Genomic DNA, 16,069 nt, shown 5'->3' with positions numbered 1-16,069 from the left:
GCATCAATCTAAGCAATTGAGAAAAATTTTGCATGTTGCTCATGGTGTCTGGTTTCTTGGGTGAGGCTGCAGAACAGAGCATTTTGAGATTCAGAAAAGTGCTTAAGAATATGTCTTTGTCTCTGCCTGTTTAGTAAAGCGCTTGATTGATATGGTTTATTGGAGTCCCATGAAAGTCACTGACACAGCAAGGTGTCTGCCTAAGTGCTTTTTTGAACTAGATCCCAAATGGAGAAAAGGGGCAGTCACATTGCAATTAATACACTGAAGAGGAGGCCAGGGAATGTATATTTTATCTTGGCCCTCTTACGGACCTGCAACGTGATACTGAGTAAGGCCACCTCTCAATGCCGCTGCCATGTCCTCTTCTTTAGAACAGAGATGACAGTGCCTACTTCAAAGGGGACCGGGCAGCACGATTCCCAGGTCATACAGGAAAATAAGGCATTGCTCAGTACATTACCAGACACCACTCGGGGAGATTCGGCGGCCCTGACTCACACTGTATGCTCTGATTAGCAGCAAGACAGTGCTGTGGACTCACCCAGTCATATGGTCTTGTTTGCCATGCGTTAGAGCCTGCAGAGAACAGTGTGTTCGTTTCTCTCCATAGTTGATATCTGTATGGCTATTATTTTTGCTGGCCAAAATCCATCTTCCCCAATAGCTCCTGGAACCCAGCAGTGTTTCTGTTTGTAAGGCAGATGAAAGAGAAGGCCTTGCTTTGTGGGCAGTGTCTCCTAATAAAACAGTATGTAAGACTGCTCAAAGCAGAGCAAAAATACAGCTGCTTCCTATTAATCTGTATTTCCTTTATTTTCTGCTGCTAGGTGTTGAGCTGTCCTGCATCATTAAATCCACTGTAACGCCAGATCCCAGAATTGAGTGGAAGAAAATCCGAGATGGCGAAACCTCTTATGTATTTTTTGACAATAAAATGCAGGGTATGAAGATTCTTTGTTCTTTTGTTCTTCCAGTTTTAGAAACAAGTAAGACTGAGAGCAGACAACTCTGTAAAAGAAAGGATCTCTGTCTGTCTGTCTGCTTTCTTCTGAAACTAGAGTTCAGAAATCAAAGTGCACGATGGACAGAGGGCAGAATGTTCTTTGCCCTCTGGGGTGTCATAACTGACACTTTAAAGTAGGGAGCCACAAAGAGCTGGAGCGAGATTCTATGCAGGAAATACTTCTCGGGTGAGGAAGCAAATGCTGCAGCTTCCTTTCTCCAGCGCTTGTTGGCCCTTGCATGGTCGCTGGGTGTCTGGGCTCTCAGGACCACACATGGACCCTTCCTGACCGTAAAAAATCTGAGAGCTCCACCAGCACTTCAGAAGGGATCTCTGTCTTGAGTGGTCTGTCTTTGCAGCATCCTGGGAGCATGTGATTAGAAACAGACTCATTGGCTTGACAGTGAAACTCAAACACAGGACTGCTGGTAGGGCTTGTCTCCACCTGGAATTACTGTTATAGTAATTCCAGTACTATTGTAGTGGTCACACTGTAAATGGAACCAACAGCCACCTCCAAATGAATCTTCCAGAGGAGACAAGCCCTGAGGCTGTCATGAAAGTCAGATCTTGCCACAGATTTTGAGCACAGGGGTGGTGCTTTCCAGTTCATCCTTTTCCATGGTTAGCAGTGTTGGTTTCCTTTGTTGTCACTGTGGAGAGGAAGGCTCTTAACTTAAGAGCAGAGTTCCTTTCAGGTGGTTCTGTTGACTCCAGAAAGAGCCCAAGCTCAGCCACTAACTCAGATGCCTAAAGTTAGCCTGTGTGACTAGCCGCAAATTTCTCTCTCTTTCCTCTCTTGCAGGAGACTTTGCAGCTCGTGCAGAAATTCTGAGTCGGACGTCGCTGGTGATTAAAAACACCACCCGGATGGACACTGCCACATACCGCTGCGAAGTGGCAGCACCTTCTGATACTAAAACCATAGATGAGATAAATATCCAACTTACAGTCCAAGGTACCGCCTCAGGCCCAGATACCTCTGAAGGCTCTGTTGGCTAATGAAAGTTGCTGTGGGTCTCTTCAGAGTTGAAAGAATGGCACTCAGCAGGCTCTGGAACTTGTTTAAGGCCAGCTGGAAACAGCTGAAAGTTTTGGTGCCTTTGTAGCACAGACAGCTTAGAATGTATGTCAGAAATTATTTAGTTTACTCACCAGTATGATTCACATTTTTTTTTGGCTTTCCCACAGTGAAACCTGTGACTCCTAGATGCATAGTGCCTAAAGCTATACCTGTTGGTAAGACAGCCTCACTTCACTGCCACGAGAATGAAGGTTACCCAAAGTCCACTTACAGCTGGTACCGCAACAGCGAACCTTTATCACCAGATATGAGATCGAATGCCAAATTCCAGAATTCCTCCTACACCCTTAACCCCACCACTGGCACTCTGGTAATGCCCTTGCAGATATAATCAAGACTTGTGTTGCTGAACAGGTTGAATTTTAGGGTTGCTTATAAAAGAAAAAAGATTATTTCACTTTGCATTGTATGGCATGCAACGAAGGAATAAGTTGAAGGTTAGGTGTTATAGGATCTGGGCGACTTTGGGACAGGAAAGACTAACATGATGGAAGAACATATGTTCCTAGCTGTTTGGTTCTGAGGCACTGCCAGTGTCACTTGCCTTTTTAGGAAGATGGAGGAATGGCCTCCAAATCCCGCTTTTCTTTTTGTGTCTCATGCACCCCCACCCCTAGTTCCTAATGCTCTCTACAGAGAGAGATCCTCATTTTATATCCCTCCCCTGGTGGCTGTCTTCCCAAGGGAAAATGTCTCACAGCCCACTGCAACGCCTGGGGAATGGAGAGCTATGCAGTAAGAATTCCTCCTTTATGCTCCAGTACTGCCAGGTCTCAGAAGCAAAGGATCCCGTCTAAAAGGTTTTTCTCCTTGCGAGTCCCTGAGGCAACTCTGGTCCTGCTTTCTAACATGCTTATACCCTCACGATGCCTTCCGTCTCTCACGTTCTGTTTCCCCTTTTCTCCTCGTCAGGTTTTCCACGCTGTGCACAAAGGCGACACGGGCCGTTACTCCTGCATAGCAACAAATGATGCGGGTTTTGCCAAGTGTGAAGAGCAGGAGATGGAAGTCTGTGAGTGGCTCTGCATACTTTTTGGCAACATTGATTAACATATCATCATGAATATATTATCATCACTGTAGGGCAAGGGGGACATCCTAGAGCATTCAGTCTTCCCAGATTTCTGATAGCCCCAAAGACTAGGTATTTTCCAGGAGAGTATCAAGACCAGTTTCTGCATGGCATTTTCCAAGCAGAATAGCATCAGATGAGAAACACTTGAAAAATGAGATAGCAAAGTCTGGAAAGAAAACCTCACTAAAAGCTGGTTATGCTGAGTCAGCAGGCACCCTTGGTATGCATTACAGAGACAGTACTGCTGTATAAATCACTATCTACTATCTACAGTGGTGAGAGATTCCAAGAGCATTTTAATATCTAGATAATGCATACAGTGATATCCTAACTGTTCAAGGAAGAACATAGACAATCTTTACTACATAACTGTATAAAAGGAATTTTTGCTTACTTTTCTGGATTTATAAAATAGTAAAGTTGCCCTTTGGTGTGTTACGGATCTGAGTTTCCTAACACCAGTACAGTCAGTCCCTATTGCTGAAATATCCTTTTTAAAAGAACAAGAGGAAGCCAGAGATGAGAGGAAGGAAAAAAGCAATCTAAAAATCGAGGGAAACATTAAAACACTGCTCAGATTCATTACCAGGTTTGTCTCAAACAAACATACAGGGAACAGAATGCGACCAGACCTGGTACATGGGATAAAAGAGAGGAGAAAAATTTTAGTCTTCCCTCTTCTGCTAGGCCAGAACAGAAGCTCTCTTCACTCTGGAAGCAGTCCAAGTCCTTCCTGAGTGGAGTGAATCAGGGACTGACCAGATCCTTAGGAATTCTTGGTGTTTGTTTAGAATAGTCAAGAGGTATGGTTTTAGTGTGTTTGTGTAAGGCTAGGATATTGCAACTGCCTTAAGGAAATACTGGATGATGCTTTCTCTCTTTGCCAGATGACCTCAATATTGGTGGGATAGTTGGTGGAGTCCTGGTGGTCCTTGCAGTTTTGGTGCTCATCACTTTTGGTATCTGTTGTGCCTACAGAAGGGGCTACTTTGCAAACAGTAAAGAGACTGGGGAAAGGTAAGCTGGGATTCAGAGTGGTCTTGGTACGTCCCTGTGCCCTCGCCTAGCATGAAGAGGTCTGAAAGGGGTCAGAAATTCATGGCTAAAATGTGTTTCAGTGCCTGACTAGGACATATTTCTTACTAGTCCCCTACCAAAGACTACAGGCCAACCCAATTCCTGAACTATCCAGTTCCCCACTGTAAACACTACACCATGCTGAAGGCTTATGTGCCTAAGGGGGGAATTTTGGTATAGCTCCTCTTGTGGTTGCTGCCAAGACCACACAGAGGAGTGAGAGCTATGTCTAATATGCTCATACTTTGTGGGGGCGGGAGAGCACAATTACGTGCACACGAGTGTTTGTTCAATAGCAATGTTGGCAATACAGAGGTCTAGGCTTTAATGAGCAGAGTACATTGCATAATCAGCTCGAAGCATTAGGACAGGCATAGAAAATGCATGTGGAAAAGTAACCTCTCTGTAGGAAATCTCACTAGTTGTGACTGGGATTCAAAATGAGCATTATAGAATGTGCACTGGAATGTTAAAACAACAGCATTAGCATTTCAGGTGACAGTTTTTGCATGGATCAGAAACAAGCCCTGATATCCTTACAGAATTTGTAGAAGAAATAATATACATAAAACTAGGATTCTCACCAGATAGATTTGTCTATGTTAAATGTTTTATTTCGGCAGGAGTCCAATCTTTTTTTTCAGAGCAAACTCCAGTTACTCTATCTGCATATGACTGAGGGTTGGCATATGCTGGACTTTACAGTCATATATAATTTCTAAATTCCTATGTGATTGCAAACAAGTAGCGCTTCCTTGTATCTAGGCAAAATGCTGAAGGCATCTGGCTGTGAAGGTGTAAAATGAACTTTGGAATTGCCACAAGATACAATGCTAGAGGCACACAGGAAGGTGCTGCATAGGGGCCAGAGCAGGAGAGGCAAGAAAAGTATTGGTTAAAGTCTTTGCAGAGTTACTGCAGACACAAGCTTAGTATTTCTGGAAACACAGCAAACTTTTTCCCCTGTGCTCAAGGGCTCTTACAGGGACTTCAAAAAAAATCCCTCTCATGGTGAATGGTAGAAAATGCACAGATCTAGCATTTGAACAACAAGCTGGATTTCTCTCTGCTTTCTTTTCATTGGTCTGGTCTTCCTATATTGTCTTCTTTCATCTCCCCTCTGAAAACCTACAGTCTTCTTGTCCCAGAAGTGAGATCTTTTCCTTTATTTCAGCTACAAGACTCCAGCAAAACCTGATGGCGTTAACTATATCCGAACAGATGATGAGGTAACAAATGATTTGCATTTAACATCTCTTTATGTAGGAGAGGAAGAGAGTAGGCAAAAGACTACTAGCTTTTTTAGGGTATGTAGTCTTTCTTGGAGTGGGCACTGCTCAGAAGCAAGGATGTGGAACAGAGAGAAAACAGAAGGGTAAAGGCTGAGTCATTTCCTTAGAAAAGATGAGCAGTTTAAGTTGTCTTAAGTGACTGCTGCCAAGAGCTATCAAATGCAGCTCTGCTCAGTCTCAGTTACCTCATGACTTGACCCCCTTAGGATGAGTTTCATTGGATTAAGTGGGCAGGCCATGATGCTTTTGTAAGAGAATTTGCATTTTGGGATTTGAATAGCTCACTAAGCTTAGGATCAGAAAAAGCCTTTCTCTATTAGCAGAGATGCTGAAGAAGGAATCAGAAAAGTCCACTGCTATGTCTTGGTATGTGAGGAGAACATATGTGAGGAGGCAAAGGAGCACCTGACTGGTATGACTGGTGTCTCCCCCTCCTTCCCAGCTGGAAGGGGGTGCTCCCTAGACAGAATGCTCAAAGTTACATGGATAGGATTTACCTCTCAAGGGCATGTTCCAGTTGAGGGTACTAGGAACAAAGAGGTGCCTGGAAAGCCGTTAGAACCTTCCAACATCCAGAACTGTTTTCTTGCAGGGTGATTTCAGACACAAATCTTCATTTGTCATATAAGATGCCAAAAGAATATTGCAAACCAGCAAAAGCAAGTGTGAAAATACCTCCTCCAGGAACTCAATGCAAGAGCAAAAGATGAATTAAGTGCGCTTGGAAGAGTTTGGAACACACAAGAACTTGATAGATAGCTATCTGTATATCTTTTTTTTTTTCTTTGCCAAAGTTTAAAGTAACTCCTCACTGCCCAACCTGCATCTCCCCTGCCTCTGGAGGTACCGACAAGATCACCTAAACCTCTCCTTGGAGAGAGAAAGTTTTAATACTTCTCAAGAGACTGCTGTGGAGGTCTGTGGAACTGCCTCCTCTTTGTGCTGCAGGGACACAGACGCAATGTGCAAACCACCAGGGAAGCAGCTTTAGGTAAATGCATATCTCAACCTGGTAGACAAAAAGGGTGCTGATATGGCAATAAAAAGGCTTCAAAGAATAAGATTTATCCATGCAAGGGGGAGTCTCTCTCAGCAGCTTGCTGCCCAATCACACATTTGTGATTGTCTTGTGCTTTTGACTCTAACTGCTCAGGTGCAGAATGGGTATCTGAATAGTTTACAGTGGCAGATACTGAAGTAGTAAATGCAACTAATGTTCGCAGCCCTTTTGTCAACTCTCTTTGCTCCTTTGAACATTAAACCTGATATGGGCAGCATCGGTCCGGAAGGATTGATTCTGTTCATTGCTTTATAGAAAACCCATTGCACGCAGGTAACCCCTAATTCTAATCTGCACAAAGCAGGCTTGCCTCTTGCGTCTTTTGGTGTTTTAAAGAGGCTTACAGCGGAGGTAGAGAACCTAGTGCTAAGACATCCCTTTCAGGAAAATTAAAGCCAAATACTTTCATGGGCTAAGATTCCCAGAAAAGGTACTGAGATGTCTTCAAGCTTTTTTACCTTCTCCATTTATTTTGTAAAATCCCACATTCTAAATTTTTTGCAAAGATATATTTTGATTACTTCAGAAAAGGTAACATTTCTATTTAAAGTGTAAATATGTGATGCCAGCAGTGTTTAAGTAATGTAGCTATTTTTTTACTTTTTAAGCTACAGAGAGGAGCTCAAACGTTGCTATAGTATGGCACTGTCAGAGCATATCAGTATTATTGCAAAGTGTAATACAAAACTGCAGGTGGAACACCATCTCTTTCCTCTTAAGCTAGCTTCAGCAATTTCCTTGTCACAAGAGGTCTTACAAGACACAGAGTAGAGTCACTCAGGGATAGTTTTTGTAAATTTATGGCAGGAGCTATCAACTTTTTATACACTAAAATTACCTTTCTTGCAAGTGACCAACACTTTGTTTTTGTTGTTGCAAGAAACATCCAGGGATGGCTTTTTGGATTCAGTTCTGACAAGGTGACAGAGTGACTTCATATTTGCTACCCCCCCCCCCCCCCAAAATGTTTGCTAAAGCGCTAACACAGTTTGTGACACCTATGCCAGCTTTACAGGTTCAGATTGCATAGCAAAGGTAACTGTTTCTGGTGTTGGGAAAGCAAAAGCTCAATATAAAAGCACTTTTGTAGTGTCAATTGCAACTTTTCCCTAGACAGTAAAAGAAAAAAAAACCCATTTCTCTTAGCTTTAAAGCAAATAATTGGAATCCTTAGTTTCCCAGAAACGTATACGTTGATAGTGTTGAACAGCATTGGGTACTGTAAAAATGCAACACGTGGATGCAACACTAGAACTGTACTGTGGTTTAAGAATGTTTTTTTTTTTTCCAAAATGTAGCATAATTTAGTGTTCTTGTATTTCCAATATGAATTGAGTTGTCTTAACTTTTCATGCATACAGTATTTTGAATACTTGACAATTTGGACTGTCAGTGTTATTTTTTAGTGTTCTGCATTAATCTGCTTTGAACTTTTCACCAAATAGTTACTGTTCCCTAGGGGCCTCGCTGGATATGCCATTGCTGCATTTGTTTTGCCTAAGCACCAGTGTTCACCACTTCTTTTTTTGCTAATGAAAGTAAAAAGATGGGGCAGCCATAACTGTATGTTCTCTATGTAACTGGGACATTACCACTGCTACCTTGCAACTGAATTATGGTTACCTTCTTAAGACATGCTCTTCAACCAAGCCACACAGTATTGTTTACTGTCTGCACGCTGCCTCTAATCATCATGACAGTAGTGAGTGTAACATTCCTTTGCACCTTCTGCATATCCACTACTCCTTTTTTATGCTGCTTTTAAGATACCTATAATAAGGGAGAGAAAGAAAAGGTTTGATTCAGGGTAGCTCTAGGCACTATGGGAGTACAATCTACAGTCTCACCATGAGCTGAAGGCAGCCTTCATGTGAAAAGCCTGTAAGCTAAGAATCAAGACTTACTTTTCAATTCTAAAATGTGACAGTGGCATCTCTAACGAGAGAAGGGGAGATGATCCCCTGATACAACTCATGAGATCTGACTGATGGAACTCATTGTATCATTGTGAATAATATTCAGGTTTGTACTAATGTATTACGTTTAACTTTACCAAGAATGTTTTACATAAATACCAAGCTATAAAGTACGGTTGTGGGTTTTTTTGTTTGTTTGTTTGCTCATTCTGAACAGTCACATTAATGGTAGCCTCTGTTTTTAATTCAGTGAAATAATGGAAAGTCTCTTCGGTCAGAGAGCTCTTTTATCTGTGTTGGCCTGTAGGTTATGGAAAGTCAAAGGCACGTTACTGTCTATCAGTTTATTCTCAAACATTCTTCCATCTCCGGTTCTTCTCTAGAGAAGACAGATTAATGGCCGCAGAAGTAGTCTCAATGCTGCTCAAGGACACAGCAAATACTTCTAGAAAAGTGAAAATCAGGAAATAGACTCAAGTTATGTGCCTATACCGATTTAAAGTGGTTAAAGAATATTTTAAGGCAAGATAGAAGGAACAAAAAGAACAGATTTGGCCACAAGTTGCTATGGCTTAAGCCAAAGCCATTCCATTTATCTCCTGTAACCAGGTTTTTCCTTTGATTTTGAGAGTAAAGTTTAACTCACTTCAATGTTTCTTTGTTCTTAGAAATAGAACAGGCAGAGTGAGGGTGAATGCTGAGATGCCAGTGCAGGAGGCAAGTGGCTCCGGAAAGGCTGGGGCAAAAGTACGCTCAGCCTCTTTGTTTCTACTCTTGTGGAAAAGCCTGCACCATTGATGTTGTTCCCACTGGAACAAGACAAACCAGCATGAATAAAACAGACTCCATTTTCCGGTTTCAATGAAATCTAGGACAAGAGATCTGTAATAAAATTTAACAACTGAAAACTTCAGTTAAGTTCACATGGCATCAGAGAAACTCAGGGATGGTCAGATTCCAGCATTTGCACAGCATATTTACTATAAACAAATTTTCTGGAGAGAGCACAGAAAGCTATGCACATGACTTACCAACCTCGATTTCAGTGACAGTTACTCATATCCTGCTTTCAGTCAAATAAGAGTCTATACTTAAAAGCTGCTGGGTCCAACACTAATTGAACAGAGTGCCTAAGATACCAGCGGCGTAGTGGAAGAGGCTTTGAGGCTGTAGAAATCTATAGAAAAAAAATAATTTCTCTGTCAGATCAAGAAGTGGGGAGAAGCTGTGGGTGGAATTAATTCTCTAAGCATTTATTTTCATAAAATGTTAATAGTTGGAAATAAACATAGTTCATGAATGGAAATATTCCATTTAAAAGCGAACATTGAGGCTGTTCATACACACAGGAGTTTTTACAACCAATAAGACCTGCAGTAGCGTGCAATTACTAGATTTAGGGGTGTGGCAGTGACAAGCTGTTCTACCTTTATTAAAATTAAAGCAACTGTAGTATATCACCAGTAGGGACAACGAGGCATCAAGTAAATAAGCTGAGCCACTCACTTCCCTGCAAGCTGTGATAAACACATTTATTGCATTTATAGCACTATGCTCTTACTTTTCCAAATGGACAAATTATACATCCTGTGAGTGAACAGAAAGCCTCCTTTTTGTACTGGAGCTTTATAGCACTCCAGCAAGCAGCAGCTTATAACACATACATGCATTAATGCAAGCCTTGCAAGTCCATACTCTGGAGAGTTTCATGTAAAAAACCAAATAAAAATAGATAGGGAGGGACGGAAGGAAGGACATATGTCCACAGTGATTTATAATTACAGAGGAAAGGGACAGATTTCAGACAACATGATGAGGATTCTGTACAAGAGTTCATTGAAAGGATCGGTTGTCTGGTTTCAGAGGAGTTCTCCGCTGGGACCGTCGCAGCGGGACATGTTGCTTGGTTTTTTTCATTGCTGGAGATTCTACTTTCCACTCCCGTGGCAGGGATGGTCTAGAAGAAGAAAGGAGAGCGAACATTTATTTTTAAAGTACTCTGCTAGTCTTTCTCACTGTGACTGCTGCTTCAGACCTGAGCCGAACTTACGGTTTCTCCGGTGATGTCAAACAGATAACATCTCTTGGCTGGTCCTCAGCTTCCTTCCTCTCTGCAAATAATGCATATATTTTCATATTTTAAAAACTGCCACGCATTTGATCGCTTGGGTTGCTGCCCCCTCAGGTTAGAACTGCAAAGATAACTTGCCTGTAGCCGAACCGGGTGTGTGCGTCAAGCTGATGTAACTGACCCCAGCACCGAAAGTCAAGTCATTAATGGTCTCTGAAAGAAAATCCACGTATTAGCAGTCAGCTTGTGATAGAGCCAGAAGGCAAGATATGCTGTAGTAGAACACTTAAGTGTGACAGAATAAACATACCCAGTTCATTGTAGGCACATATGCCTCTCTCTTGTCCAGCCCAGCAGACCTCAGTGTCTTTTATCCAGCATCAAAACTATGCATTGGACTTGTTGGGCCATCTGTGCCCATCAGTTACATACCCCACTTACAGCCTTCCTTGTATGCAGAGGAACGGAAATTACATTTAAATATGGGACCTTAGTCATGAACATCCCTGCCCTAACGAGGTAGGAGAGCCACAACTTCCGCTGAGGCTTAGCCATCTTCCACAACCATCTCATGCTTTGCTGATGGAATAAATCTACCCACGGCCACAGTGCGGGGTTCCTGTTAGCACTCACCTTAGAATCACATTCAGACCAGCTGGTTTACCTAGTGAAGGCAGAGCACGGCGCCCTTGAAGACTGACAAAGTACCTAAGTAGCCCTTCTGTGAGGAACTGCTTGCAGCCAGACAAGAGGAATCATTTGACAGGGAAGCTAGGTAGAATTTAACTTGCCTGAATAGGCCATAGTTGTCAGCTGTCTTTCTGCTGTCATTTATCTCAGGAGAGATGTCACAACACCCGGATTTTACTTTACTCAACTCTCTACTTTATGTTCATGTTTCCCAGAACCTTTCACAAGGAATTAAAGTAGAAAGTGCCTTATAGGGCAGGAGATGGAAATTCTGCTTCTCTCTAAAGACTGGCTGGGTTTGCTCTCAAATTCTTTCCCTGTCCTGAAAGGGCGTCACTGAAACATGTAGTGGAAGCCCAATTTTCTCTGGCTTAGCTAGCCTCTGAGTCTCTCAAGACTGACTTGCAAACATTTTGGCTTTGTGCAGCGTGCCTTAAGAAGGTAATGTGGCTAATGAGGAGTTTATGGGAAAAGACAGAAAGAAAGAAATGGTATCATCAGGTAAGGCTTCCCATGCAATCAAAAGGGCTATCTTTACCTGTGTTTATGTACTACAGTGAAGCAATCTACACTTGCCCAGACCCACTTAGCCATTCTCAAAGTAAAGAGCAGGAGAGATGAGGAGGCCTAAAAAGCAGGGACTGACCGACAGGAAGAACAGTTGAATAGGATGGTGAGAAGAGAGACCACTGTTAACTTGGTGGTCTCTCTTAACTTCTCATGTACAAAATTATTTATTAAGAAATGCACTGCCAAGAGTTTCAGAATGACATACCAGAGAAAGAAAAAAAATTTTTTTTTTTGATTGTCTATAATCTTGAAAGACCCAGCAGCACCATGCAGGTGGCTCAACGTACACTAACTCAAGTGATGATACTGTTCTGTACAGTTTGTCTCCTCATTGAAGGACACATGCTGCCTCAAAGCAAAGCAGGAATTCACAGTCTTAGTACCACTCCAGATTAACATTCTCCCTCTTTCTTCACCATAAGGTGCTTAAAAGAAAGCAGTGCAAACTTCTAGACGGAGATACAGCACTTAAAGATTTCTGCTCTCCAAAAACATACCCTCCAATTTTCTGCACAAAGATCACTGCGTGCTGCTCAGACAGCAAAGAGAAATACTGAGACAGACAAATCTAGCCAAAGAGCGGAGCATACAGGGAAGAGAAAGATGAGACTTTTCCAGTGGATGCGCATCACTACCATTGGCTTGCTTCTGCCTGCTCGTGGATGTGAGGTATTTGCAGACAGCGGCACAGCTGAATGCCCTAGTGGCCACATGCAGTTGGCTCTCCTGTGTGCATGCAGGTCAAGTATTTGCACAGATGTGGGCAAACAGTGCAGTCATACACATATGCTTGTGGAAAAAAAAAAACAAAAAAAGCCCAACAATTCACAACTGCCTAACAAGATCTGACCTGTCAGACACTCACCTGTACTCGCAGCTTAACTGGAGCTTTCTCCTGAGCAGGGAAAGGAGTTAATCACACGCACAGTCCACACTACAGCGGAGATGCCCTAAAGGAGTTTGGCAGTGAACTGACATAAAGGAAGGAAATCCACTGCTGAAACTCAGCTCTGTTTCTGTTCTACTGCAACTGTCTTTTGTGCTTGTAGGAGAGGGACGCTGTGGAACGCTCCAAGACCGTCAGAAAGCATTCCAATAAAACGTAGCTTTTAGAGGTCAGGTTTTGTGAGATGGTAATTCAGCTGCAGTGGACATAAGCACAGCACATTCTTTTAACTTGTGCATTAGAGACTTCTCTCTATGTATTTCTGCTTTTATTTCCACAGCAGAGTAGAAAAACAAATCATTCCTTCTCCAGTACTCAGTTCAGTTCTTTCTTAGGAGTACAGCACACACACTCAAAAATGACCATGCAGGTTATTAATCTCACTTGAGCAATCTCTTCCATTTCTCACAGATGTCACAGCCCACCGCCTGGTCTGGTAACAGAAGCAGATCCTAGCTCACATGGGATCCTTTGTTTAGACAGCAAGAACCCTCTGTGTTAGAGCTGGAAGGGGCCGGACCTTGAGGACTTCCCTCTGCAGCAGGGTTCTGTAGTTTAAAGCGCTAAGCTGTGCTTCTAGATTTAAAAAGAGTGAGTATCTCAAAGCAACAGAAACCTGCCAACCCGAGGCAACGCATGCTACTAAGGAACCAGGACCAATATGCCTGCTCAGCATCCCAAAGCTGGTGGAGGAAGAAAGGGCAATAGTTCCGTTGCTTCAGCAGCCAGAAACAGACGCTCACCTGCACTGACTCAAAACTGCAATACCCTCTGACATGTAAATAGGGATCATGTTGGATTGTCCTTTCCTACGTACATCGCCCATCCAAGACCTTCACTTTCAGAATGGTTTTTATTTACCGCCGCTTAGATAAACAATCAGTTAACACTGATTTTCTCTGCTCTATAGCTGGGGCCGCACATTGCTACATATCTCAGAGAATGAGTGTTCAGCCCAATTTGGAAAGGACTCCTCTGCGTTACTTACGTTCTGGTGTGCTGATTGCACGGCCCACCACAGAAATGTTTGCTCCAGTAGACGGTTGATTCAGGCTTTGAAAGGATCCTAGAAATAACAAGGAAATAATTAAGAACAGAAAAGTGTTCACTCAGACCTTTTTCAAAGGTCTAACAATTAAGATGTGTCAATTAGATCTATTCCACTGTCTATCAGTTTGTAGCAAGCTGCCTACCTTGCTTGCTGCCAGTTGTGCTTGATGGAAAAGATACAGTTGATAAACTTCCTCCAACACTCTTACTGCGCTGCTTGCTCCTGGCCTCCATCACCTTCCTGGCCGAATTCAGGATGGCAAGTGTGCTCAAGGACACTGGCCTACAGGACAAAAAGACCCCACAGAAACACTGAAGTGATTTCTTTCCGCAAGACCAGATGAGATGCATATGATGGGGGAGAGTTCTACCTCCTCCCAGTTACTTATGATCTCAGACACCAAATGCAAGAGAGAAGACTGTGGTAAAACATTGCTGGCTTTCATACCACTAAGTAAAGAGTGGATAAGCAAAGCAACAGCCCTGCAGAATATCATAACCTGTAATATAAACAGAAACCCATACCTGCGACTAAGTAATGGCTGTTTCAGAACGTCAGCTTGAGGTGTTGTAAACTCAGAAGACACAGAGGAGAGATGTGATCCAGTTGGTGAGGATTGTCTCCCGGTAACAGGAGACTGAGCATTATTATTCCAGCCACTAGAAGGTACAGCTGCCCCCAAAGATGGAGGTTGCTACCGAAAACAGGAAGAAAGATCATATATCTAACAATGGATACAAGCGTAGAAAACTCAGACACAAGACACCTAGACATAAATTCTGTGTGATTAAGAAGTGTCCTTTGTGTGATGGGCATAAAGGGGGTGCCACAGAGAAAGTCTTTCTTGACCAAAATTTTAACAAGAAGTGAAAAGTAACTTTTGATGGGATACAGATGTCCTAGTTTAACGGTCTACATACAGGCACTCTTTACAGTCAGCAGAAAAAGTACTTCCAGAGCAAAAGTCATCTCGTCTTGAGGTAGGTATCTGAAATACTACAGGACAATTTATCCCAGCACGTTTGAATTTCTTTACACTGGCTCTAAAAGAGGATTTGCGTGACTAGCATAGATGTAAGTTTCCACCCTGCACACATCTGAAGTCAGGCAAAATGAATCCTTCTCTTTGTAACCTGCTTACCCTCTTAACAGGGGCCTCACTTTCAGAGGGCAGGGCCTGAAAATAAGGCTGCATTTAAGCGCCATGTTTTGCAGTCAGATTCTGAGGCTTCAGAAAGACCATCGCTTTAGAAAGCTCTCAAGCAGAGTAATCATAATTTAGATCCTAAAGATGACACAGCTGAATCATCCCAATGATAATTTAGATCCTAAAGATGACACAGCTGAATCATTCCAGGTCTGATGAAAGCATCTGTAGAGCAAAAGTAGGTATGGGAATTAGAGGCACTATCTCCTTAACACCCACCAAGAGAAAAACTTTTAAGAGCCAAGTAAAGGACTGGTTGCTGTCACCAACTCCAAACAGATGCAGAATTGTTCTAGTATGATACAGCCTGCAACTCAAAAGTGGCCAGAAATCCAGCTGCATATTAACCTGCAATATTTTCACTCTGAGAACAGAGATTAATACAGGATGTTAACACAGCCAGTGGCACGTTAGACTTGGCCTTCCCTTTACACTGAATTGTTTTTAAACTAATTCTTTGCTGCTCCTCTTTGGCTAATGTGTGTTTGGTTTTGTTGTTGCTGTTTCAAACATATTTAATGACTCTGAAATCAAAGCTTCTGTCAGCAAATATGAAGAGCTGAGAGAACATTACATTAACCATCCTGTTAAAGAGTTCTGTAAGAAGCTCCACAGACATTCAAGGTGCGGGGATTATCTGCAGCATAAACTTCAGTAGAAGAGACAGTACTTGTACAGAGCAAATGGCACCAACCACCTCTGCCTGTGCTGCTGAGACTTGGTCTTGGTCAGATTCCTTCTCCCTTGCCAGCTGCTCTTCGTATTTCTTCATATCATACTCCAGCTCAGCTGCCAGCTGCTTGTCCACAGCAAAGAAGTCTTTGATTTCATTTCGGTAATCTTGCATCATTTCCTGGAACAATAAGGAATGTTTAAACTCTTAAAAAAAAAAAGAAAAAAAAAAATCTCTCCTGACTGCTGATTCATGCCTCCATTCAGATCACAGCTGTTTAAGTGCAAAAGGAAATATCAGTTGGTACACCAGAGATGTTTCTAACAGACTAAGGGTTTCAATTCCAATTCG

General features: G+C 42.5%; 2 protein-coding genes across 3 annotated transcripts in view; one reads left to right on the top strand and one right to left on the bottom strand.

Moving 5' to 3' along the window:
- The window catches only part of JAM3 (junctional adhesion molecule 3), a 35,151-nt gene extending 26,468 nt beyond the window's left edge, over window positions 1-8,683 (top strand). Inside the window, exons 3-9 of the mRNA XM_068916891.1 lie at window positions 831-944; window positions 1,812-1,964; window positions 2,198-2,400; window positions 3,003-3,102; window positions 4,053-4,182; window positions 5,417-5,471; window positions 6,127-8,683. Coding sequence (XP_068772992.1) covers window positions 831-944; window positions 1,812-1,964; window positions 2,198-2,400; window positions 3,003-3,102; window positions 4,053-4,182; window positions 5,417-5,471; window positions 6,127-6,162 — 791 coding nt within the window. The 3' untranslated portion in view covers window positions 6,163-8,683. The remainder of the gene's footprint in view (window positions 1-830; window positions 945-1,811; window positions 1,965-2,197; window positions 2,401-3,002; window positions 3,103-4,052; window positions 4,183-5,416; window positions 5,472-6,126) is intronic.
- Window positions 8,684-9,742: 1,059 nt separating this feature from the next.
- Window positions 9,743-16,069, bottom strand: part of NCAPD3 (non-SMC condensin II complex subunit D3) — a 32,683-nt gene continuing 26,356 nt past the window's right edge. Inside the window, exons 29-35 of one of the 2 annotated variants that reach the window (XM_068916877.1) lie at window positions 15,740-15,898; window positions 14,363-14,532; window positions 13,981-14,120; window positions 13,776-13,853; window positions 10,720-10,794; window positions 10,561-10,621; window positions 9,743-10,467 (exon numbers count right to left, since the gene is read on the bottom strand). In XM_068916877.1, the coding sequence (XP_068772978.1) occupies window positions 10,344-10,467; window positions 10,561-10,621; window positions 10,720-10,794; window positions 13,776-13,853; window positions 13,981-14,120; window positions 14,363-14,532; window positions 15,740-15,898 (807 nt within the window). In that variant the 3' untranslated portion in view covers window positions 9,743-10,343. The remainder of the gene's footprint in view (window positions 10,468-10,560; window positions 10,622-10,719; window positions 10,795-13,775; window positions 13,854-13,980; window positions 14,121-14,362; window positions 14,533-15,739; window positions 15,899-16,069) is intronic. The other variant, XM_068916878.1, reaches the window with a different exon arrangement.

The sequence above is a fragment of the Struthio camelus genome, chromosome 22, assembly GCF_040807025.1.
Source record: "Struthio camelus isolate bStrCam1 chromosome 22, bStrCam1.hap1, whole genome shotgun sequence".
NCBI classification, from domain to species: Eukaryota; Metazoa; Chordata; class Aves; order Struthioniformes; family Struthionidae; genus Struthio; species Struthio camelus.
This window is presented reverse-complemented; position numbering and strand designations above follow the sequence as displayed.